Source organism: Furipterus horrens, unplaced genomic scaffold (genome assembly GCF_987537825.1).
Source record: "Furipterus horrens unplaced genomic scaffold, mFurHor1.1.pri manual_scaffold_2, whole genome shotgun sequence".
NCBI classification, from domain to species: Eukaryota; Metazoa; Chordata; class Mammalia; order Chiroptera; family Furipteridae; genus Furipterus; species Furipterus horrens.
In genome coordinates, this window is record NW_028327172.1 from 71774734 (window position 1) to 71801290 (window position 26557).

Consider the following 26557-nt stretch of genomic DNA (forward strand, 5'->3'; position numbering starts at 1 on the left):
AAAGACATAAATCTCTACAGTGGGGACTAATCCAGGAACATCTAAAGTTCCTTAGTTTAGGATAGTTTATAGAGTAAAAATCAAACAAACAAAACCACAAGAAATACTGATAAAGATGTACCACTATATACAATGACTGCTGCTGACTATTAACAGGCTCTTTCATTTTTTACAACACGCAAAAATACTCATTAATGACTTCCAAAGAGTCTACAACCTCTCTTAATATTCTTAATCGCACTAATTTTTTTTTTTACATCAGAGGCAGAGAGATTTTGGTTGACTTGTATTCTGAACAAGCCATATATTTCTATATAACTTAGTAATTGTTGCTAAAGTCAGGCTAGAAGACAAAGTTCATTTGTTACTATGTTTACCTAAGCAAACCACCCCCCTACTGCGTGATTTTTAAAACAAGTTAACAAACACAATGAATATACTGTGACTTTAATTTAATAACTGCTTAAACAATATCTAATGCAGCCTCTATTTCTAAGCACATCAGTTTCAGTGGAGCATATGATAGAAATTATTATTTACCAGGTTTTTTGTTTCATTAACATTTCTTTTTGATTTCTCTGTACTTTCAGGGCCTCTTTATGCCTCACTTCTGCTTTTCTTTTTCTTTCTGCTGCCCGCTGTGCCAGAGCATTCAAATCAGGTTCCTAAAAATATATATAAGATGTTAATCATGTCAAACAAGGTTAAAAGGTAATATTATACAGTAAATCCTTGGTTGCTTCCCCAGTCAGGGCAAAAATCATTAGTGTGGTAGACAAATGATGAAAGTTTAGGAAACACTGTATTAAAGCACAGTGCTATGGCATCTGATGTCAGAACTTGAGGTCATTACTAAAAGCACAGACTAAACCCAGGGACCATGGAACATATTTGATTGCCACATTTTTTAAAGATATTTCTTTTCCTCACTAGTAGTTTGGTATCAAAGACTTGCCTTCTTTGAAACCAGCTTACTGATTTTGTGTGACTATCTCTGGGACGGTAATCTGGGACAGGCACATTGTTTCACTGTACTTTATCACACCTTACAGTGGTTTGTACAAATTAAAGGTTTGTGGCAACCCTGAATTGAACAAATCTATTGGTGTCATTTTCCCAACAGGCTCAGATAATAGTTAGCATTTTTTAACATTAAACTATTTTTTAGTTAAGGTATGTACATTATATTTTAGATATAAAATGATTATACACTTATTAGACTACAGCATAGTGTAAACATAACATTTGTAGGCACTGGGAAACCAAGTAATTCACGTGACTCACTTTACTGCAATGGTCTGGAACCAAACCTGCAATATCTCCAAGGTATGCCTGTATTTTCCAACCATAAATCAACAATAAACAACAAAACAAGGTTCAGGGAGCAGTCTTATATACTGAATTAAGTTCTACTTTGCCTCTCTGAAAGTCATCAAAGAATTCTTACTGTGTGTGAATGAAATCCAGGTGTATATACATTCAGCTATATATGATGATGTCTGTTTGGAAGAAGTCCAGCCATTGTTAATATAATGAGAATGGTTTGCATGACATCAATGTAACCTGGCAGCCAAAGAGACTGGACTGTAATGCGCATGTGTGAACAATGGTAACTTCATTGTACTAGTCAGTGAGGGAGGTAGACACCATTGAGCTAGCATGTGCACTACATGGTCATTGCATTAAAAATGATTGAGAGAAAAAGAAAAAAAAGAAGATTGAGAGATTAGAGCAACAAATCTGCATCAAATTTTACATTAAGCTTGAACATTCCTCCACAGAAACTACAGTATTTGAATGACTCAGAAGGCTGCAGCTATGGGCAACTGGCAATTGGCAGCTTCATCAAGACAATATGCCCAATCATGTATCACATCTTGTACAGAGATTTTTGGTGAAACATCAAATCACCCAGGCGACTCAGCCCCCCTACAGCCCAGATCTGGCACCCTGCAACTTCTGGCTTTTCCCAAAACTAAAATCACCTTTGAAAGGAAAGAGATTTCAGACCACGAGTCAGGAAAATATAATGGGGCAGCTGATGATGATTGAGAGAACTGTGTGAGGTCCCAGGGTGCCTACTTTGAAGGAAACTAAAGCGTCACTGTCCTATGTACAATGCTTCTGGTATCTTCTTCAATAAATATCTCTATTTTTCATATTACATGGCTGGATACCTTCTGGACAGACCTTGTATGTCTTAAGAGATATGATGAATAACGAAATGGGAAATCTGAATTCACCCCACTGAATCTGCTCTAAATAACAACTTCTGATTAAGACACTTACTACTTCATTTACCCAGACAGTTAAAGACTGGAAGAGAATAATAATACTTAACAAACCTAGCAGCATTCTTAAATTAATTACATTTAAAAAGTTCAGGCTGTCCAAAACAAATTCTATACATGGCAACATTTTTTATCAGACAAGCATTTAACATGACAATTCATTTTTAACCAAAATTACTACCACACACAGGTAAATAAGTGTTCACTTACATTTTCTTTGGCTTGTTGGTGTCCCTCTCCCATATTTCTTAAACTTGCCAAATACAGTTTCTCCAAGTTGTTTATTTTCTGAGTTTGTGATTCTTCCCATTCTGCCCTTAGTGCCTCTGCCAAACGAGCAAATTCCTGATTTCTCCTCAGTTTTATACCTTCTCTTATCTGTAGAGCGATATCCCTTTCTTGTTCTCGAACCTGAAGAATGAACATTCAATAGATTATATGAAAAGAGTACTAAAACATTTTTGAAAAGTTATTTGGAAACAAGTTTAAATGAATTCTCTTTAGGCCTATCAATTCTCTTTAATATTCATATTTTATTAGCTAAGCTCTATGTAAAGCAAAAAAAACATACAAGTGATGTAGAAAAAACTAAAATCTCAAGACAACTTGTAAAGTTTCCTAAATGATTAACTATTACACCCCCAAGCCCTGAAAATGGTACTGCCATTATCATTCTAGTAACCTAATTAAAGAGGCTAAAATGGTTAAACATGATTTAACAAAATGTATAGCCCAGATGAATATAGATAGAGCAAGATGAGAACTCCGTATCTGTGGTACGTCACCTAGGAACATCACCAATTCTAGGCAGAATGGCGCCTAAAACATGCTTCACAAAGACTTAACTTACTCTAAAGACTTCTAGAAAAGAAAAAACTAGTGTCTTAATAAATTTGTTTCTGCAGTTAGTAATCTTCCCAGTAAGTCTTCTTCCAAGTCTTTCTAATCTTCATCAGTTACACATCATTTAAAAAATATTAAAAAAAATATCTTCCAATAATTATTGAGTCACATCACCCCTATCCTCAAACTCTTCTTCAATCTATTTACCATTTTGGTCTATTTTTCAAATGTTCCAAAACTAGTTCGTATGCAAGAACCATGGTTCTTGTACAGGAAAGGTTTTTAAATGTAATGTTTTATTTAGAACACTCTAATATAAAAAATATTAATAATTTGGGAAAGACAAAGAATTTGAAACTTTGTTATAAATAAATCTTACCTGTAGCAATCTAAGTTTTCGTCTTCTCTCAAAATCTTCTTTTAAAATGAAGGATTCTTCATTAGGACTCAATCTCACCTTGCCAGCATTCACTACCTTTCTTTTCATTTCTGTATTTTTTAAATATAAAGGTTCTGAATTTTTAAAAAAGAAAAATGTCTATTAAAGTAGGGCAGCAAAGGTAATTTTTAAAATACATATTAATATATTTGATAGTTAAAGTTATATATATGAAAATAAAATTATTTGGGTAAACAAAGTCCAACTTATTTACATATGTCAATTATTAATTCAGCACTCAAATCAGCGGTTCGCAGATAGATGGGAAGGGGTTAAATGGAAGGTAATCAGAATTACTTAGACCTGACTTATTCCTGATAGGGACTTCCAGTTTACTTAGCTTAAATGTAAAAAAGCACAGACTTAAAAAAATGTGTTAGCACAGAATAAGTGTTTTCACAATTACAATTTAACACTTTAATAACTCACTCTTAACCAGCAAGACCGCTGTAACTGCAAGGGCTCCTGGTCCCTAGATTCAGCTTTCCATCTGTTCTACACAACTTGATCATTGTACTGTATGAAATCACATCAACCTCTGAACAGTAAACAAGTCTTTTACAAATTACAATGGTGTGATTTTTAAGTAAATAATAACTTTTTTCTTTTAAGTTGTTGTTTTTAATCCTCACCTGAGGAACTTTTATTGATTTTAGAGACAGGAAGGGCGGGGAGAGAGAAACATTCATGTGAAAGAGAAACATGGACCAGTTCTCTCCCGGACAAACCCTGACCAGGGACTGAACCCACGACCTTGGTATATGCCCTGACCCAGAATTGAATTCTCAATCTTTTGGTGTATGGGACAACACTCTAACTGAGCCACCTGGTCATAGCAATATATATAATCACTTTTAAAAATTCTCTTGGAACAATGCTGTTTGGATGAGATGAGTGTTTAGATCTCCAGTTCTATTTTTCTGGTGGTTCTGTTTATACTCGGGTGTTGTTCTCCTTTCCTCCCTAGATTAACATGCCCCTATTTGGGGGAGTCTGCTGGCGAGGAAAGGAAAGAACGTAAGAATCTGTAAGTTTCTGTAATCTGCAAACCCTCCTCAGGTCCTTCTGATATCTACCCCATGCTCATTATTACCATTTTCAAAAATCTTGAGTATTCACCATTTCATTTGCTAGAAGATTAGAGGAAAACAAACATACCTAGATGCGATAGAAGAACCATTTTCTCTTGTATATAACTTTAAAAAATTTTTAAACATATTTGGAAATAATTAGAATTCCCATATACTTTCCCCCGCTTCTCTAAGTTTTAACATCTTATGTAACCACAGTATAATAATCAAACCCAGGAAATTAACACTGGCACAATACTTTTAACTAATTCACAGAAAAAGTTAAAAATCTTCACATTTAATCAATTATCCTATTAATGTCCATTTTCTGGACCAGGACCCAATCCAAGGAAAATACTGCAATACAGTATTCTGTGTTTGACTGTTGTGGTACTCTGCAAGATACCAAGGTGGGATTAAAGCCACAGATTTTATTAGGGGAAATGCCTGTATCAGAAAAGATGGGGAGAGAGCTGGTAAAAGCTAAGAACACTTCAGACATCCACGCAAACCTGACACTGAAGGAAGGAGGGAGGTAAGTTGGGTAGATGCCTCCTAAATGGCCATGCAGTCTAAAGAAGGTTCAGCAAGACCTCTGGGGAGCCCTTGAGCTCAAGTCCCTTGTTTCTCAGGCACAGGCCTGCAGTGCTCAGTTATCGACTAGGCTCTTTCATTGGCTGGGAGCAGCTTGGGGGAAGCACCCACACAAACCGACTCCAGGGAGCAGGTGCTTCACAGTCTCAGGACTGCCAGCTGTCCTGTCTCTTTCAACTCCTCCCATTCGGGACAGTTCCTTAGCCTGTCTTTCAAGATCTTGACATTTTTGAAAAATACCTGCCAGTTATTTTTGTTGAATTCCCTCAACTTGGATTTGTTTAAATTTTTCCTGCGGTGGGGATGAGGTTATGCATTTTTGGCATTTTTGGTAACGCACCCTTCTCAGTGCATCACATCAGGAGGTAAATGAGGTTAACCTGTCTTACTACTGGTGATGTGAACTTTATCAGGTGGTTAATTAAGGTGGTGTCTACCTACCAGGTTTTCTCCTGCTTTTCCTTTGTAAGCATCTGGTGGAGAGAGAGCTGAGACTATATAAATATGTTGCTCATCAAGCTTCTGCCCACTCAGTATCTACTGATTGCTGTCTGAAACAATTACAGTGCCGTGGATCGAAGGTACTTTCTGTTTCTATTATTCCTTCTACACTTACATTTGGAATCCTACTGCAAGGAAGAGCTTCCCCTGCTCCCTCACTTATTCATATCAATATTATTGCTATCCAATAAGAGATACTACTTACCTTGCAAGGTTCTGTTCAGATTAAATGGCACCTGACACACTGTAATCACAAAAAGTAATACTGGATTTAGATCCAACACCGCAATTTAAAGCAGAAAGACACTGGTCAGTCACAGTGGGAGTAATATCTACTCCGACAGGTTGTTCTGATGATCATGTGACTTAATGAATGGGAAACGACTAAATGTTTTCTAAGTGTTAAAGATTCGAACGTTCCCTAATGGTATAAAAGCTAATTTCGGGGCAGAGCTTAATGCCTAAGAAATTAAAGGTGACAGACACCAAAAAAAGGCACGCTCTCCGCGTGAAACGATCCCAGGCGATGCTCCTAAAGGGCTACCCGGTTTCAGGCCACGTCCACGGTGACCTTGGGGTTAGGGTGGGAGGAACGCACGGAGAAGAGTTGGTAGCAGCAGCAGGAACAGCGGAGGCGCTGCCGGCTGCCCACTTCTTGGAATTTCGGGGACCCTGCCCGACCCGACCCCGGGAGAGGCTTAAAGCCACACGCTCAAAGGCCCCGGGGCAGCCTCCCGCGCGAGTGGGGGGTCTGGTCGGCGGCGCCTCGGGTCACGGAGCTCCTTATAGAGAAAGCCCAAGCCAAGCGATAAAAAGCGACCCGTCGAGGCCTGAGAACCGCGGGCCTCGCTGCGTTGGCGGCGCCGCGCCTTCTCGGCGTCCCCTTCCTCGTGAGCACACTCCCAGCTCCCAGGCTTCAGGGAGCCGTGCACGCCCGGGGGCGCGGGAAGCCGGCGCGTCTGTCACTCACCTGAGAACCGGGAACTGGGAGCCAGGAAACGCAGCTCAGACTGGGAAGGCCCCAGCGGCCGCCGCCAATCGGCTTCCCAATAGCCGTTCGTGCGCCTGCGGGGCGGCCATCGCCAAGCCGCCGTCACTTCCGTCATTCAAACCGCCCGCCAATGGCGGGGCCAAACCGCGGGAAACCGCCTGCTCCTGCTTCCCCCGGGCCGCCGGGACTGCCGCGCCGGAAAGCCCGCGGCCGGCGCACGGGGACGCGTACGCGCTGGCCCTACGTAGGTGCCCATTGATTTCTCATACCGTGGCTGTTAAGTTTTATTTCCTCTCTCTCAATATGCTCATTTAACAGGTCGCGAGACAGAGGTCCAGAAAGGGGGAGATATTTGGCCAGAGCCATGAGGGTGACTTTAGTCTTAAGTCACCACCATGAAGATGGCTAGGGATTTGCATCCTTTTTTGTGCCGACTACACAATTCGTTTGGTACGACGATGCTGATTTCTGATTGCTTTCTTTAAAGGCCTACAGCTCGTACAACAGCGAACCATATCATGATACTCTGTGTCCGACACACCTAGAACACAAAGGATTTATCTGCTGTAATTAAACTATAATCAGGAAGGAGACCAGTACAAGTTTAATATTTATTGAGCGTCTATTACGTGCCATGTACAGTGAAGGGGAGAGAAGGGTATATGAATTATGGCCCTTATTCTAGATTTTGTAGTACAGTTAAACACACCAGGAATCAAAGGATTAGAAAATGGGGAGTGAGGGAAAGTTTTTGGTTTCCGCGCGCAGTAAAGGTCAGAGGGAGTGCAGACTGAAGGCTGGAACACCAATTAGAATACTGCCGCAGGAAATGAAAGATGATCGCAAGGAGAGTGGAGAGAAGTGTAGGTTTAAGACACAAATAGGATGCCAAACATCAGAAACTGGTAGTCACATAATCATGGAAGTGAAAGGAGAAGATGCCCAATTCCATATTTGGCAACTAAGTGGATGGGGATAACCTCCTACTAGAACACGAGAAGAGCAGCCTTGAAGGAGGACATAATTAGTTAAGCTTTGAATATTTTGATTTTGTGCTGTTTATGGGATATTTAGACACAGGAGTAAATTGCAGAAATATTTAGGAGGCAAAATTGTAGTACTAAGAAACAATGGCATGTAAGGTTGAGGGAAAAGAGTGAAGTTAACCTCATAGGCTACTAGCTTAGGGAGCAATGTTGATGATGGTGCCACCAGCCAAGGAGCGAGTCAGAAGTGGGAGTCAGTGAAGTGGCAAGGTGATGAGCTCAGCTCTGGACACATTGAGCTTCACATGCTTGTGGTGCATCCACTGATGTGTGGTACACAGATGAATACAATGATAGCCCACAGTTTTTTGGTAATACTCAACTTGCCCTCTTCATAGGGTGGTTGTGAGACTCAAAATGCATTAATCATATGAGAGCACTTTGTAAACTAAAGTAGTTTAACAGCTATTTTATTTTTCCTGTCTAGCACCTTTCTGCCCTCTTCTGATATAGACCCCATTACCCAGACAGGGTAAATCGTAGTTCTCTATCTCCCTTGCCACTGGGATGCACCCAGGGATGGGTGCATAATCTAAACTGGATCTACCAGAGTCTTTCATGTGAATTTTCTTCCCTGAGCAATGAGGGATGAATATTTTCCTCTCTCGGTTCATGTTAGGATATGAAACTGGAGCTCCCCCAAATGACCTACCATGTGGACTCCCATAGCTAGTTTGGAAGAGTCTGACACACAGCAAGGAACACACAGAGACTACTGATAGTGTTCAAGTCCCTGGATCTAGCTGTTCCTGATGTCAGAGATCAATCTGTAAGTTGCTGACAGGAGACAATAAATCACTCCCTTTTACTTAAGCTGCTTTGAATGGGAGTTTTTCTTTCTTGCAAATTAAAAGAAGCTGTAGGTTTATATTGAAATTCTCACAAACAACACCTGGTCATTTGAGGAAATACTACAGAATAAAAGTTAAGATTTTTGACCTTGAGTTCAACAGCCAGGATTTAAATTTCTGGCTTAGCAACTCTGTGACTTTCAACTAGTTCATCAACCTCCCGGAAAGTCAGTTTTCTCATCTTTTAAGGGAACGTAGTAAAGGTACTCAAAAGATTATTGTGAGGTTTAAAGCCCTTAAGACAGTGCCTGGCACAAAGTGTGCAATTAATGTTTTTGTTTTTTGCTTTTATTTAATACATTCGTTTTAGAGGCAAAAAAAAAATCTTTAAAATGTGTTTATTGTGTTTTTGATTTAATTTTGTTATGTCCTTTTGTACTTTATAGGCCTAGGGAGGAGTATGTATGTTAAGCTTCTAGTGTTGTTATCCCTCTAGGAATGGATGTTAGTAAACAGTGATCAAGAGGAAGAGTTACCCCTGGACAAAAATGGCTTTAGTGTGACTGGTCACCACATAATGCTGCCTCATCTCAAAATGCTACTAAAGCCATTTAGGATTGGAGCCTTTTAAAATGTTTCTTTGATGGTAACAGTTTCACGGTTCTGAGTTCACTTTCATCTTTATCCATATCCAAAATGAGAGACTGACATTAAAGTGGAGGGGGAGGGGGAGGCTCGATAATTCTCGTGTATAAAATCCGGAAGCAAGGAAAGCTCTGCAAGAACTGATGCAAACTTTCATCTGACCATCTGGCGACTGCCCTCTTTCTCTCTGGCATAAACACCACAAGAGCTCAACAAGTGATAGTATCTCAGTAGGATAAGTTAGAGCTGCTGTGGGGGTGAGGTTAAGAGAGCCCAGCAGGAGAGAAAAAGGTGCTGGAAAAGGCTTTTAAAAGCTATAAATATTCTCTTAAAGGTGTGTGGGTAGGTGGTGTGGAATTGGGCCATTTATTTAGGGAGAGCAAGAAATGAGAAGAAAGAATGGGAAAATTAACTGAGTTTGTTTCACCTTTTAAATCTTTCTCAGCACATTGCTAATATGATATTTATTAATATTTATTAATCTATAATAAGTGACTGTGAGTTACATACTTGAAAAGACAGAAGACCTAAATGACAAAGGGCGAAAAAGGAAATTATTTACAACCCAGAAAAGTATGTAGGAATTGGAGAGGATTGGGTGGGGTGGGGAAGAGTTTTGCAGCGGCAGTCAGAAGATGGGGGTTTGAACATCTGTTTGACCAACAGTTAATCTCTTGGAGGGTTAGTTTCTATCTATAAAATGGGGATAAAACTACCGAAAATTTATTGGGCATTCTATGTGTCAGGAATTTTAATACCCATCCTGTCTTATAGAGCAGTTGTAAATATCCTACATAGAAGCATATAACTATAAAAGATCATACTACAATTTGGCCGCCAGTACAGACTCCGGCAGGCAACATCTGCCCCACAGTTTGTTACTGCCATTCAGCCTGCTTTAACTGATCTGGCTTTTATATAACATAAATCAGCACTATTGGGTCAGAGTTCTTATGATCCAAAAATTATTTCCATTTACCTGTGAATATACCACCAATCTACACCCTTGCTACCCAAAATGTGGTTGAGTACCAGAAGCATCCTCAGCACCTGGAAGTGAGTTGGAGTGCAGACTTTCAGGCCCTATCCAAGATCTGCTGAACCAGAGTCTGTCTGCCTTTGAAGTAGATCTGTAGGCAGTTTATACATACATTAAAGTTTGAAAAGAACCAGTACTCTACACAAAATCCCCTGTGAGATAAATCTAGGGCAGAGTAATAGAATAGAAAAGGGGAAGCATAGGGGTCATAATATGAATAAGTAACAGAGACAGGTCATGCCACCATTAAAATGAAAACAGTGGTTTCTTTTACTAATGTAGAAGACCATGGCCACTTGTGATGTAGGTATGAGGTGTGGTAGAAGGAGTATACTGGATTTGGAGTTCTTATCCTAGCTCTGCCATTTACTAATTTAGAAAATCAGTCACTCAATTTCCTCGCCTATGACATGGGGACTATAATAGCTGTAATTTACATGAAACATTGACCACAGAACTGAGAACCCACTGTTCTTTTTATCTCCCTTAATGGAGAGTATCCAGAAAGTAATAATAAAATATATTGGTGTTATCTTTATGTCAATGATTTTAAAAATGTATTATTTATTTTTAGAGAGAGGGGAAGGGAGGGAGAAAAAGAGGGAGAGAAACTTCAGTCGGTTGCCTCTCACACTCGTCCTGACTAGGAACCACACATGCAACCTAGGCATGTGCCCTGACCAGGAATGGAACCTGTGACCTTTCGCTTTGCAGGATTATGCCCAACCAGGTGAGCCACACCAGTCAGGGTCAGGTTATCTTTATCATGTTATCATATTTCTTTTCATGGGAGCTCTCACCCAGAAACCTGGGATGTATCTATGTACTGAGCATCTTAACAAGATGGTAATTACCTATTTATAAGCATTTTGGCTGCATTGTACTCATTCATTGAATACTTATGGAACATTTACTAAATGCCCATACTTTAAGAATACAGTAATTCACCAGATTTGGAGGATACAGCAATGTGCGTGATATACGTAATCCTGACCTCAAAAAGGCATTACAGACTTGTGAACAGGCTCTTACGAGACAGAGTGCTAAGTGCAATAGCCTGTTCATTCCTTACACACCCACCTGTATACCCAGCCAATGCCCTGTTGGCGCCTAAAGTGAAGTTTCCACAGAACTGGTGAACTGAGGGCTAGGATTACCAGAAGGAAGAAGTCAATGACTCTTGAGGATACGGTTGGTGGTTCTGCTACACCAGAGATCCAGCACATATGCTAAACACTGTATGGTTTCCAGAAAGGAAGAATTCCAGCTATAAATCATTGGCACCAGGAAGAAGACAGGTGGGGAATCTAAGATGCTCTAGCAATTTCAAAGGGAGCAATGTCTTGATAATATAATGCATATGGTATTATTATGTGTTGATGATGTAAAATATTTATTTAAATGATTGTAGTTTGCTTAAATAGGCATATTGAAGGGAATTCTGCTCTTGTAGAACACTGCCAAGCACAGCTAATAGAATTAATTTATGCTTGCTTCAATGTCTGTATGTTTGGACTTGTTTTTTCCCTCGTGCTCCAGAAAGTGACGACATGGGACAAATCTTTCAGCCAGACATCCCTCTGCAAGCATTCCTGCCCTGCTCTTTTACATAATACATCAACTCCAAATGTCTCTTAACAGCTTTCCAAATCCTCTAGAATATAACACTAAAAAGAGCAGAGCTCAGTGTTTGAGTTTATCACTAATAGCTTTGAACCTTAGTTTCTTTATTTGTAATAACAGGAATAATAATATCTACCATGCCAAATTCACAGGACTGTGTGACAGTCAGACAAAATGGTGCATCTGAAAGTACTTTGTAAATCACAAAGTACTATGCAAACATTGTTATTATTATGGTGCTTTTATCCATCAAACCTCATTCCATGATACTCAGTTCTGCTGCTTTTCAGCTGAGCCATGGCATGCTGTGATCATCCGAAAGTCTGCATTGGTTCCATCCCCTAGCAGACCCTGAGGCCACACTATCAGGATGATAGTAGTACTTGCTTACAGGGCTGTTGTGAGGATGAAATGAGTTACTGATGTAAAGTCCTTGGGATAGTGCCTAGCCTGCCATATGTGTTATACAAGTGTTCACCACTGCCGTCACTCCTGACGCTGTTGTGGCATGTGCTTTTCATGCCCTTCCATGTCTTTTAGTTCTGGTTCATGTCCTATCTCCTCCATGAAATCTCCTACCTATGAAATGTAACAACTAGGGCCCTTGTCACACAGGTTAACTATTTGTTTATTAGATAGGGAGATAACTGTTCTCCCTGGTTAGATGCATTAATTCAACATTCAATGAGCACCTGCTATTACCAAGCTCTTTACTAGACAATGAGAATAAAGGTACAGACACAGAGCCATCTCTCAAGATGCTCATGGTTAGTGGAAAAGGTGATCACTTCCCCGTCTGTGGCCAGATGACCCAGCAGACAAAGGCAATGGGCATTTCTATAGACCAAAAGTTTATGGTCACCCCAAATTCATATGTTAAATCCTAACTCCCCAATGTGATGGTGTTTGGGAGGTGATTAGGGCATGAGAGTGTAGCTCTCCTGAATGGGATTAGTGTTCTTTTTTTTTTAAAGTATATTTTATTGATTATGTTGTTACAGTAGTTCCAAATTTTTTCCTCTTTGCTCCCCTCTGCCCAGTACCTCCCTTCCCTCCAGCAATCTCACCCCACTTAGTTCATGTCCATGCGTCGTGAATATAAGTTCTTTGGCTTCACCCTTTCCTATATTATTCTTAACTCCCCCGTGTCTATTTTGTACCAATCAATTATACTTCTTAATCCCTGCACCATATCCCCATTTCTCCCCCTCCCCCCTCCCAGCTGATAACCCTCCAAATGATCCCCACACCTATGATTCTGTTCCTATTCTGGTTTGCTTAGTTGGATTTTGTTTTTATTTTTTAGATTCAGTTGTTGATAGTTGTGAGTTTGTTGTCATTTTAGTGTTCATAGTTTTAATCTTTTTCTTAAGTAAATCCCTTTGATATTTTATATAATAATGGCTTGGTGATGATGAAGTCCTTTAACTTTACCTTGTCTGGAAAGCACTTCATCTGCCCTTCCATTCCAAATGATAGCTTTGCTGGATAGAGTAGTCCTCGTTGCTGGTTGCCTTTCATCACATTGAATACTGCTTGCCAGTCCCTTCCTGCCTGCAAAGTGTCCTCTGAGAAATCAGCTGGTAGTCCTATAGGCACCCCGCTGTAGGCAACTCTCCTCCTCTCTCTTGCTGTCCCCAGGACTCTCTCTTTATCTTTCACCTTTGGCATCTCAGTCATGATGTGTCCTGGTGTGTTCCCCTCTGGGTCCATCTTGCTTGGGACCCTCTGTGCTTCCCAGACCTGTATGTCCATCTCCTTCACAAAATTTGGGAAGTTTTCCTCATTTTTTTCAATTCTCGGTTCCTCATTCTGCACTGGTTGACTGTTTTTTTCTTCCTTATGTTCCAAATCATTGATTTTAACCCCGGTTTCCCTCCCTTCATCATTTGTTTTGTTTAGATTTTTTTTCGTTTCACTTAGCATATCCTTCACTTCTTCTCTTATGCATTTGCCGTACTCAAGAATATCTGTCAAGCCTGTGAGCATCTTTATCACCAGCGTTTTGAATTCTGCATCTGTTAGGTTGTCTATCTCCTCGTCGCTTAGTTCTCCCACTGGAACCTTGATCTGTTCCCCCTTTTGGGCCATACTTCTCTGTCTCCTCATTCTGACAGGCTCCTGTGATGGTTTGCCTCCGCATCCCAGACAGAGCTGTCGCTTCTGTTACGTTGTAAGGGGCGGAGCCTTAGGGATTCGTCAGTACAGGGCGACCTGTTTCGCCACGTTGTAGCTCTGTATGTGGGGGAGGGGTCCAGGGGGAACAGTGCCGCCAGCCCAGCACTCACCTCTTTCCCAGGCACCTCTCCCACTTCCGCACCGGACTGGCACCCCTCTAGCTGCTGCCCTGGCTGTCGTTCCTAGAGTGGGTGGGTCAGTGGACGTTCTAGGACCGTGGGGGCCCTTTAAACAAGCAGACTCTGCTGAGAGACCAACAGTTTCTGCCTCCACCCCAAGCCCCACTAGTCTGCACAGTCAGAAGCAATGAGGCTTGATTTTCCCCAGAGCTGGGACCGTGAGCCCAGAGGTCCGGTGAGGAGTTGGGAACTCTCTCCAGGTGTCCCTCCTGACTTTTTAAAATGTGTGACTGCGCTTTCCACTGGCCTGCTGCTGCCACCACTACACCACATCCTCTCCACCCCAGCTCTGCCCTTCCTACCTGTCTAGATGAGTATTTCTTCTTTATGTCTGTGTTGGACCTCCATGCAAGTCATTTTTCTGGAACCTCTGGTTGTCTCTGGTTTTGAGGTAGTTGTATTCCTTCTTAGTTGTGGAGGGAGATGCAGTATGTCTGTCTAGGCCTCCATCTTGGCCGGAACTCTCTGTATTCTTTCTTAGTGGTGGAGGGAGACACAGCATGTCTGTCTAGATCTCCATCTTGGCCGGATGTCCAATTATTGTTGTTTATAAGCCACCCAGTCTATCATACTCCATATATGAATTCTTGGGGGGTACAATTCAATCTGTAACACTTCCTCTTGAAGTTAGTGCAAGGATTGTGATGTACAAAGAATGACTCTATTGTTCACATGCTCACAACGCAGGACTTCACAGTATAGAATCATAATAGGATTGCTGTGCATAGTGTGTGAGATTCCTTGCATCTTACTGGTGTGGGACCAGTGTTGTGTGACTCCCTGGGTTGCTTTTGTCATCCTGGCCTGCTGCTGTGCTGCTTACTTATAATGGGATCTTTTTGTTCGGAAGGATGATTCCCGAGAGTGTCAAGCCAAGCATGTGCTTGGTAAGTAGTGGGATACAAACACCCTTCTCTTTATTTCTACAACCTACCCATCTTTCAAGGCCAAGGTAGCCTTAAACATTCTAACATCTGCCATTTTATGGAGCCCTGGAGTTGCCGAGATGTTACATGGCTCAAGTGACAGAGCCAAGTTTTTACCCACGTGTTTCTGACACTCAAGTTCAGACTCTTCCTATTTCTCTCTGTTCACTCCCTGTTTTCCACTTCACCCCAATCGCTCAATAAATATGTACAGAGTACGTGTGGGAACAATGTTCTGTAGTTGATGTGTTTCTCTTTAAGCCAGCTGTGATCGGACTATATTCTGAACTATCTCTGCTCAACATCAGTGGCATCTTCTACCTAGTCCCGTAATTATTTTATGACTATGCCACATCCTCTGGTACACTGCAAGCATTGTGAAGAAAACTGCCCTATCTGATTTTTCTTGGATCTTTATAGGGCTGAGTAGAGCACACAGTGATTGAACCTCATAGCCTCTACCAAGATCTGATTAACAAGTGAAAGACTATATGCACCCACAAATATTAGATATTAGACTCTTTTCAGGTCTGTGTTCTGGTTATTATAGTATTATCTAGCTTCAAAAATAAGTCTGTGCTTTAATTTAGAAAAAGCCTTATCCTATTTCTGTGAGTTAAGTCCCTTATCTCCAGTTCACTGGTACTCAATCCCCAAGCCTTTGACCCAAAATATAAGGTTCTTTATGCCAGCACAAATGCATACTAATATATATTAAAGAGAATCACCTTCTAGGCTAGGAAGTTTTTGCATTCCTTTACTCCATGACCTAATTTCCAACCTTATCTCAACTACTGTTTTGAGGTATTCCTCCTAGATAGACAATTGCAATTTCTAAGGGAGCAGAGGAAGCATGTTGAGGATTCTCATCTTCTGCTAATCACCTTTGGAATAGGCAGGGGCCCCTTTAAGCTCACCTTTATGGCCACACCCCTGGGCTTGCTGACTCTCATGCCACTGAGTCCCAGACTGGCTGAATTCAAGCTAAAGGATTCACAGGCACACCATTCCTCCTAGGCACAGGTATGCATTTTAAAAATGACCTTTAAAGTTTTAATGAAGGTAGTGAGCACTGGGCCAGTTTTAGTTAGGCACTGTTGTACCTTTACATTGTGGTGGCAGGACCAGCAGTGGGAGGGGAGACGAACACCTCAGATGTGACCCTTTTGGGGCCTTTTCTATTTCAACTCCAGCAAGGTGAAAAGAGGTGGCAATTATTATGTCTACCACTAGAGGGCAGATTAGTCCGATTTTGGAATGTTTGCTAGCAACTGAGAAGCTGTGGGAATTTTTTTTCTTGGTTTCAAAAATCCCCCTCTGTATTAAACAGAGAAAAGACCTGGGTCACTAGAATTAGGAAAAAGGAAAGTCGGTGCCATTGTCATTGATAAGAGTGGATTCTCCTCATTTTTTTCTCTAAGTGTATACAGCTTACTAGGCTTGACTTAGGGAAGTAAATAGGTTGTAACAACTTAGTATTTAGTACTTGTTATGTGCAAGGCACCATGCTAAGCATTTTACCTACATTATCTTCTTTGATCCTCAAAACAATCTTCTGAGGAAAATTTTTAAAAATACTTATTTTACAGATGAAGAAACAAGCTTATGAAGGTTAAATATATTGGTCATCCCAGAGGGGAGGAGGAAGGGGGGAAAGGAGGGAGAAAAGGGGAAGGATCTAGTCAAGGAACTAGAATAAATGACCTATGGACATGGACAACAGGGTGGGATTGACTGTGGAAGAAGGGGTAGGCAGGGTAGAGGGGAGCAATGAAGGAAAAATGGGACAACTGTAATAGAAAAGCAATTTAAAAATTAAAAAAATAAATATATTGGTCATAAAACAAGAAGCTAATTAGTAGCAGACTAGGGATTTGAATTAATGGTGAGGAGTTCTTTTTTTCTTTTAAAATCTTCACCTGAAGACATATTTATTGATTTGAGAGAGAGAGGAAGGGAGGGAGGGAGAGGGAGAGAAATTCAAACATCAATGTGAGAGAGAAAAATTGATTGGCTGCCTCACATTAGTGCCTAATCCTAGGTATGTGCACTGACTAGGTGTTGAACCTGCAAACTTTTGGTGTATGGGATGATGCTCCAACCAACTGAGCAACCCATGCTCCAACCAACTGAGCAACCCAGCCAAGGCTTGAATTGATGTTTGTAAAGGAAGGGGTAGATGGGAAAAGGGGAATCTTGAAGGGGTGAATAAATCATTCAAAGCCCTTAAGAGGGCTTCAGTGTGGGGCATAGCCTGTTTTACTGCAGCAGCTTTAAGTGGAGAAAATACCTTTAAGCAAATTATATGTATTTAGTGTAAAAAATTTCATTTTTTAAATTGTGGATACATTACTGTGCAGAGAAATACAGAATCTTCACTATCAGTTTTAATGATTGCATTGTAAAATTTATCTAGTTCCCACTGATAAACTTTTCATAACTTTCCAGTTTTTTACCATTATAAACAATTGTGTAACAAATTTTTGAGTCTGCGTCTATCCAAGGCATCCCTCCTTTTGTTAACTGGAATGCATCTCATTTCCCTTAATTCCTTTGTTGTTATTTTCTTTCTGCCATACACTTTCTTTTCTTTTTTTTTAAGTATATTTTATTATGTTGTTACAGTAGTCCCAATTTTTTCCCCTTTGCTCCCCTCTGCCCAGTACCTCCCTTCCCTCTAGCAATCTCACCCCACTTAGATCATGTCCATGGGTCGTGCATTTAAGTTCTTTGGCTTCATCCTTTCCTATATTATTCTTAACACCCCCCTGTCTATTTTGTACCAACCGATGATGCTTCTTAATCCCTGCACCACATCTCCATTTCTCTCCCTCTCCCCTTTCAGCTGATAACCCTCCAAATGATCCCCATACCCATGATTCTGTTCCTATTCTGGTTTGTTTCGTTGGATTTTGTTTTTATTTTTTAGATTCAGTTGTTGATAGTTGTGAGTTTGTTGTCATTTTAGTGTTCATGGTTTTGATCTTCTTTTTCTTAAGTAAGTTCCTTTGACATTTCATATAATAATGGCTTGGTGATTGTGAACTCCTTTAGCTTCACCTTGTCTGGGAAGTACTTCATCTGCCCCTCCATTCCAAATGATAGCTTTGCTGGATAGAGTAGTCCTGGTTGCAGGTTGCCTTTCATCACATTGAATACTGCTTGCCAGTCCCTTCCTGCCTGCAAAGTGTCCTCTGAGAAATCAGCTGGTAGTCCTATAGGCACCCCGCTGTAGGCAACTCTCCTCCTCTCTCTTGCTGTCCCCAGGACTCTCTCTTTATCTTTCACCTTTGGCATCTCAGTCATGATGTGTCCTGGTGTGTTCCCTTCTGGGTCCATCTTGCTTGAGACCCTCCGTGCTTCCCAGACCTGTATGTCCATCTCCTTCACAAAATTTGGGAAGTTTTCCTCATTTTCTTCAATTCTTGCTTCCTTATTCTGCATTGGTTGACTGTATTTTTCTTCCTTATGTTCCAAATCATTGGTTTGAACCCCATTTTCCTTCCCTTAACCATTGGTTTTGTGTGGATTTTTCTTCGTTTCACTTAGCATATCCTTCACTTCTTCTCTTATGCATTTGCCGTACTCAAGCATATCTGTCAAGCCTGTGAGCATCTTTACAACCAGTATTTTGAATTCTGTATCTGTTAGGTTGTCTATCTCCTCATCTGTTAGGTTGGCTATCTCCTCATCTGTTGGGTTGGCTATCTCCTTGTCACTTAGTTCTCCCACTGGAACCTTGATCCGTTCCCCCTTTTTTGTAAGGGGCGGAGCCTTAGGGGTTTGTCAGCACAGGGCGACCTGATTCACCATGTTGTGGTGCTGTATGTGGGGGAGGGGTCTGAGAGGGAACAATGCCACCAGCCCAGCGCTCGCCTCTTTTCCAGGCACCTCTCCCACTTCCACACTGGACTGGTGCCCCTCTAGCTGCTTCCCTGGCCATTGTTCCCAGGGTGGGTGGGTCTGCGGATTTTCTAGGACCGTGGGGTCCCCTTAAACAAGCAGACTCTGCTGAGACCTGCAGTTTCTGCCTCCACCCCAACCCCCACTTGTCTGCACAGTCAGAAGCAATGAGGCTTGATCTTCCCTGGTGCTGGGACCATGAGCTGCTAGGTCCAATGAGGAGATGTGAACCCTCCCTAAGTGTCCCTCCTGACTTTTTTAAATGTGTGACTGCACTTTCTGCCAGCCCGCCACTGCTGCTGCTGCCACCACACAACATCCTCTCCATCCTAGCTCCACCCCTCCTACCTGTCTGGATGAGTATTTCTTCTTTATATCTTTGTTTGCTGGACTTCCATGTACTTCGATTTTCTGGAACTTTTGGTTGTTTCTAGTTTTGAGGTAGTTGTATTCCTTCTTAGTTGTGGAGGGAGATGCAGCATGTCTGTCTATGCCTCCATCTTGGCTGGAAGTCCTATACCCTTTCTTTAGTGAACAGATATCAGAGAATAACTCTCATCTTCAAAAGTAAGTCTTCTTGCCCTGGTGGGATGGCTCAGTTGGTTGGAGCCTCATCTGGTACATCAAAAAAAGGTTGCGGGTTTGATCTTAGTCAGGGCACATACCTAGGTTGTGGATTCAAACCCTGGTCGGGGTCCCTGTGGGAGGCAACCAATCAATGTTTCTCTCTCACATCGATGTTTCTCTCTCTCTCTCACTCTCTCTCTCTCTCTCTCTCTCTCTCTCTCTCCCCGCCCCCACCCCGTCCCTTCCTCTCTTTCTAAAATTGATAAAAAATATCCTCAGGTGAGGATTAAAAGAAAAATAACTTCCTTGATGTCACCCCACCTCCAGCTACGGTCCATGCTCCTGGTTTCCCTAGACACCTTAGATTCTTGAAAGTGGTGTCTACTTGCCAGCCTCATTTTCTACCCTCCTTCCATCTCTTGACTTCATCCCAGTCAGGCTGCCATCCACAGCCACCCACAAACAGTTCTCACCAAGGTCATCAGTGACCACTGTGTCGTCTAACCCCATGGCTTGTCCTTTGTCTTCAACCTTCTTGCAGCATTTGACACACTGACCATTTCTTTTTTCCTTGGAACTCGTCACTTGCCTTCCACACAACCACTTTTTTTTTTTAATTTTCTCCTATTTTATTAGCCCCTGCCCATAGTCTTCTGTTCTTGTTTCTCCTTGTCCTCCTCCCCCCACCACCTGCCCAGTTTTGAGGCATCCCAGTGTTCAGATTTCAGACCGCTTCTCCATGTACATACATTCCTTAGGAGATCTCATCTGATCTCAGGACTACACACTATCCATGTCCAGACCTCTCTCTGAACTCCATATTCCTAACTCAAGTGCCTGCTTGACATCTCTGCTTAGATGTCTAATAGACAATTCAAACTCGACAAGTTGAAAGCCCTTGATTTCTCTGACCTCATGTCACCCAAGTTCTCTTTCTACAGGCTTCCCATCTCAATAAATGTACTCCTCAGCCAAAACTCTGAGTCATCCTGCATGACTTTAATTTGATACTGTTGTTGCTGCTGCTGTTGTTTTTTATTATTATGTTTTATTGATTATGTTCTTACAGTTGCCCCCATTTTCCCCCTTCGGCTCCCTCCACATCTGCTCTGTCAGGTGATCCTCATGGCTCTCCCTTCAAAATATATTTAGAATTTAACCACTTTCAACCACCTCCACTGTCACCCTCCCCATCATGTCTCATCTAGACTATTGTAATCATATCCTGAGGGGCCCTTCTGCTCACACATTTGCCCAGTTCCACCTATTCTCCACCCAGGAGTCAGAGAGTCTTTACAGATTCAAGTCATAGACTATCTGTGCTCTGCTCAAAGCCTCCAGTTCTGCCTGTTTCATTAATGGTGAAACCCCAATGGCCTTACTGTGGCTGAGCAGGCTCTGGGTAGTCTCAGAGGACCACCCCCTCACCTTCTATCTGTTTACTATCCCTCACTCTGCTCCATACTCACTGGCCCCACCTTTATACCCGCTCTTCCCTCTGCCTGGAATCATCTTTCTGTAGGGATCCCTACATGCTGCTTCGCTACTTCCTTCAAGTGTCTGCTCAATGTCTCTATCACAGAGCCTTTTCCTAACTACCCCATTAGGAGCAGCACATTCCATTTCATATTGCCTTCACCTTGCTTTGTTTTTCTTACTAATATCACCATCACCACCATCAACACACATACGCACAGACACAATTGATTTCTTTGCCATTTGTCGCCCCTGACTACAATGCATACTCCTTAAAAGGAGGCATTTTGGTTGTTTTGTTCTCAGCTGTACCACTAATTCCTAATCCAATGCCTGGCACTTATAAAAGTACTCAATACAGATGAATGAATATTCATCTTGTAGTGAAATGATCTCCTTAAGGTAGGTGTCTAGGAATGGAATTGCTGGCTATAAGATCTGAATTTTAAAGACGTACTTGACACATTTGACAGATTTATTTTCCCATCAATGCAGTACATGACAGTGCCATTGACCCAGTGCTCACCAAAAGGCATATTGTCAATACTTTTCATCTTTAGTAATCTTGTAGGCAAAGTATTTTCTTTTCATTTGCATTTTGGAATTATTTGAATATTTACATATAGACTTATCGGCCATACGTACATGTGTTGTTGCTTGTGTGAATTCCTAGGTTACGTTCTTTGTCTACTTCTCTATTATGATTATTTCCTTTATTGATTTGTTCTTTGAGTATTAGGTCTGTTTTTTAATGAACAATATTTTTCCAGTTTTCCATTTGTCTAACCTTGCTTTTGACATTTTTGCCAAGAAGAAGTTATCAATATATTATGCAATCAACTTATTCATTTTTCCCTGGTGATATTTTTATTTCTCCAATAAGAATATAGTATGTAAATATTTGAATATTGAGCTTGCTCAGGCTTTCTTGGAAACATTTAATAAAGATTTTCTTTTTATTCAAAGTATATTTTATCGATTATGTTGTTACAGTATTGCAATTTTTTTCCCCTTTGCTCCCCTCTGCCCAGTACCCTCCTTCTCTCCAGCAATCCTGCCCCCCTTAGTTCATGTCCATGAATTATGCATGTAAGTTCTTTGGCTTCACCCTTTCCTATATTATTCTTAACTTCCCCCTGTCTATTTTGTACTAATCAATTATACTTCTTAATCCCTGCACCATTTCCTCATTTATCCCCCTTCATCCTCCCAGCTGATAACCCTCTAAATCATCCCCATACCTATGAATCTGTTCCTATTCTGGTTTGCTTAGTTAGATTTTGTTTTTATTTTTTAGATTCAGTTGTGAGTTTGTTGTCATTTTAATGTTAATAGTTTTGATCTTCTTTTTCTTAAGTAAATCCCTTTGACATTTAATATAATAATAGCTTGGTGATGATGAGTTTTTTTAACTTTACCTTATGTGGGAAGCACTTTATCTGCCCTTCCATTCTAAATGATAGCACTTATAAAAGTACTCAATATAGATGAATGAATATTTATCTTTTAGTGAAATTACCTCCTTAAGGTAGGTGTCTAGGAAGGAATTGCTGCCTGTAAGTTTTGAATTTTAAAGACATACTTGATACATTTGATCCAGCTTTGCTGGATGGAGTAATCTTGGTTGTAAGTCCTTGCTTTTCATTACCTTGAATACTTCTTGCCAGTCCCTTCTTGCCTGCAAAGTTTCTTTTGAGAAATCAGCTGATAGTCTTATAGGCACCTCTTTTTTGGTAACTCTCTGCTTTTCTCTTGCTGCTTTTAAAATTCTCTCTTTATCTTGAAGCTTTGGCATTTTAATTATGATGTGTCCTGGTGTAGTCCTTTTTGGGTCTAGCTTGTTTGGGACTCTCTGTGCTTCCTGGGCTTGTATGTCTATTTCCTTCACCAAATTTGGGGAGTTTTCTTTCATTATTTTTTTACATAAGCTTTCAATTCCTTGCTCTTCCTCTTCTCCTTCTGACACCCCTATAATTCAGATGTTAGCAGGTTTAAAGTTTCCCAGAGTTTCCTAAGCCTCTCCTCATGTTTTTCAATTCTTATTTTCTCATTCTGTACTGAATATCTGTTTTTTTCTTCCTTATGTTCCAAATCATTGATCTGAATCCCAGTTTCCTTCCTTTCACCACTGGTTTTGTGTGGATTTTCCTTCCTTTCATTTAGCATAGCTTTTGCTTCTTCCCTCGTGTGTTTACCATACTTAAGGATATCTGTCAAGTCTGTGAGCATCTTTATCACCAGTGTTTTGAACTCTTCGTCTGTTAGGTTGGCTACTTCCTCGTTTGCTAGGTTGGCCATCTTCTCATCACTTAGTTCTCCCACTGGAACCTTGATCTCTTCTCCCTTTAGGGCCATACTTTTCTGTCTCCTCAACTTGACAGGCTCCTGTGTCTGTTTGCCTCTGTGTCTTAGGTAGAACTGTCACACCTGTTACATTATAAGGGGCGGAGCCTTAGGTATTCGTCAGTACAGGGTGATCCATTTCACCACGTTGTGGTGCTGTATGTGGGGGAGCGGTCTGAGAGAAAACAATGCCACCTTCTCAGCACTCACCCCTTTTCCAGGCACTTTTCCCACTTTGTATGGGACTGGTGCCTCTCTAGCTATTGTCGTGGTCATCGTTCCCTGGGTGGGTGGGTCTGTGGACGTTCTCAGACCATGGGGGCCCTTTAAACAAGTGGACTCTGCTGAGAGACCAGCAGTTTCTTCCTCCACCCCAACCCCTACTGGTTTGCACAGTCAGAAGCAATGAGGCTTTATTGTTCCCAGCGCTGGGACTGTGAGCTGTGCAGTCTAGTCTGATGCTGGGAGCGCTCCCCAGGTGTACTTTCTGCCGGCCTCCTGCTGCCACCGCTGCTGCCGCCACCACACCGCATCCTCTCCACCCTGGCTCTGCCCCTGCTACCTGTCTGGATGAGTATTTCTTCTTTATGTCTTTGTTTGCTGGACTTTCATGCAGCTTGATTTTCTGGAACTTCTGGTTGTCTCTAGTTTTGAGGCTGTAGTATTCCTTCTTAATTGTGGGGGTAGATGCAGCGTGTCTATCTAGGCCTCCATCTTGGCCAGAAGTCAGAAATTCATCAAAATTTTATTTTCTTATGGATAAATTTCCTGCTAAAACTTGTATTGTGAGTCAGGTAGAAGGAGATGGTATAGAACCACTGCACTCATCAAACACATATTCCCAGGAATCTGGGGGTTATGAATGCTATACCAAGAAACAATGCCATGAAATGAGTTCCCTGGGGAGTTCGCAGAAGGGTGAACTGACAGCTGTTAAGCATCTATGCATAAAGCAGGTGCCACAGAGAGAACAGTGTGTAGCTCCTGGAAACTGCACTTGCATTGTTCTGCTCCAAGGAGAGACATGCAAATGAACACAACTACACAGTTCCGAAGAGTTGGAAAGGTTTGCCTTTATAGGTTTCCCAGCTTGCAGAACCATATCACCTGTTAGTTCCCTTCCTGTTAACAGTATTGGCTGACATATATCTTATCACAAGGTGGTTCTATACTTAGGCGCTGAGGTAGGTGACTTCCCATCCACCCTCACCGGTGTATATGAAGCACTGAAGATGTCCTCAGTCAGCATAACACGCTCTAGGTCCATCCATGCTGTCCCCAAATGTAAGATTCCCTTTTTTAATTGCCAAGTAGTATTTCATTGTGTAAATGTATGATACTACTGCTTTTTTATCCTCTCATCTACTGATGGACACTTAAGCTGCTTCCAAATCTTGGCTATTTTAAGTGAAATAAGCCAGTCAGAGAAAGACAAATATCATATGAGTTTACTTATATGTAGAATCTAGAGAACAAAAATAAAGTAACAAACAAAATAGAAACAGACACATAGATACAGAGAACAGACAGCTCTCAGAGGGGAGGGGGATTGAGGGACTTGGTGGAAAAATGAAGGGATTAAGGAAAAACAAATCTTATAGATAGACAACAATATGGTGAATACCGGAGGGAAAGTGAGGTGGAGGCAGGTAGAAGGTGAAAGGGGGATAAATTGTGATGGAAGGAGACTTGACTTGGGGTGGTGTGCACAAATTTCAGCATACAGGTGATGTATTATAGAATTGTATCCCTGAAACCTATATCATTTTATTAACCAATGTCACCCCAATGAATTCAATATAAATACAATTAAGAAAAACAAAGATGCACAGATACAGAAACAACACTTCATGTTTCCAATATAAATTATGAGTTAGCTCAAATTAATATGAGTGAGAATAGTGCTTCCCACCCATTGTGCTACAGATGTGTTAAGGTGCATGAAGATATCAATTTCTCTCTGGATATCACAGTTGCTGGTACTGGACCTGATTGGCCTGAATCCTCTATCTTTACTCCTCAAAGTACTGGCCACAGACTAGTAGCCTGGGCATCTTCTGAGAGTTTGTTAGAAATGCAGAATTTCAGACCTCATCTCAGAATCTACATTTTCACAAGATGCCCGTTTAAGTTTCAGAAGCCGTGCCCAAGACAATCAACTCTGGTCTTGAACAACCCCATCCTTTTATCCCATCGTTATGTGCAAACATTACCGTTTATTATTTCTTTATTTGTTCCTTGATTGTGGAAACATTTGGAAAGAAGTGATTCTTATAATCAGAGCTAGAAAGAATGTTTGATGCTATTATAATTGCTGCTGTTGTGTTTTTATTATTATACTTCATTGATTATGCTATTATAGTTGTCCTAGTTTTCCTCCCTTTGCTCCCCTTCACCCCACACTCCCCACTCCCTCAGGCAATCCCCACACTGTTGCCCATGTCCATGGGTCATGTGTAAGTTCTTTGGCTTCTTCATTTCCTATATTGTACTGTACATCCCATGGCTATTCTGTAACTACCTACTTGTACTTCTTAAAGTTGCTGTTGTTTTTTAATGGTTTTGGTTTCTGAAAAATGTAGACATGCCTTAGCCCTGGATTTTGCTGGCTTTGTACCCATCTCTAATTGTTCATGTATAATAAATGACTTGATTCTTTCAAGTAGGACCCTAAGGAATAAGGGGTATTTTATCTTATGAAACTTCCCTGTAACTTTTTAGTACCATAAAGCAGTGTTTTGCAAAGGAATCACTGGGGGGTGGGGGGAGAGGAGTGTCTTAGTCAATTTTTAAAAATTGTTTTAATCCTCATCCAAAGATATGTTTTTGATTTGAGGGGGTGGGGAGAGGGCAAGAGAGAGAGAGAGAGACATTGATAAGAAAGAGAAACATTGATCATTAATCAGTTGCATCGCCTCTCCATATGTGCCTGGACCAAGAATTGAACTTGCAACCTAGGTATGTGCCCTGACCATGAATCGAATCTGCAACCTTCCAGTTCATGGGATGATGCTCCAACCAACTGAGCCACTGGGTCAGGGCAGCAGTGTCTTGTTAAGATGCAGATTCTTATTCAGTAGCTCTGAGATTCTGCATTTAAATGAGCTCTCAG

The 26557-nt window shown here is 41.2% G+C and overlaps 1 protein-coding gene across 1 annotated transcript in view; it reads right to left on the reverse strand.

Annotated features, from left to right (window-relative positions):
* The window catches only part of CEP295 (centrosomal protein 295), a 43853-nt gene extending 37009 nt beyond the window's left edge, over positions 1 to 6844 (reverse strand). Inside the window, 4 exon segments of the mRNA XM_090265856.1 lie at positions 541 to 665; positions 2502 to 2702; positions 3514 to 3647; positions 6709 to 6844. Of these exon segments, the coding sequence (XP_090121982.1) occupies positions 541 to 665; positions 2502 to 2702; positions 3514 to 3647; positions 6709 to 6844 (596 nt within the window).
* Between the last annotated feature and the right edge of the window lie 19713 nt (positions 6845 to 26557).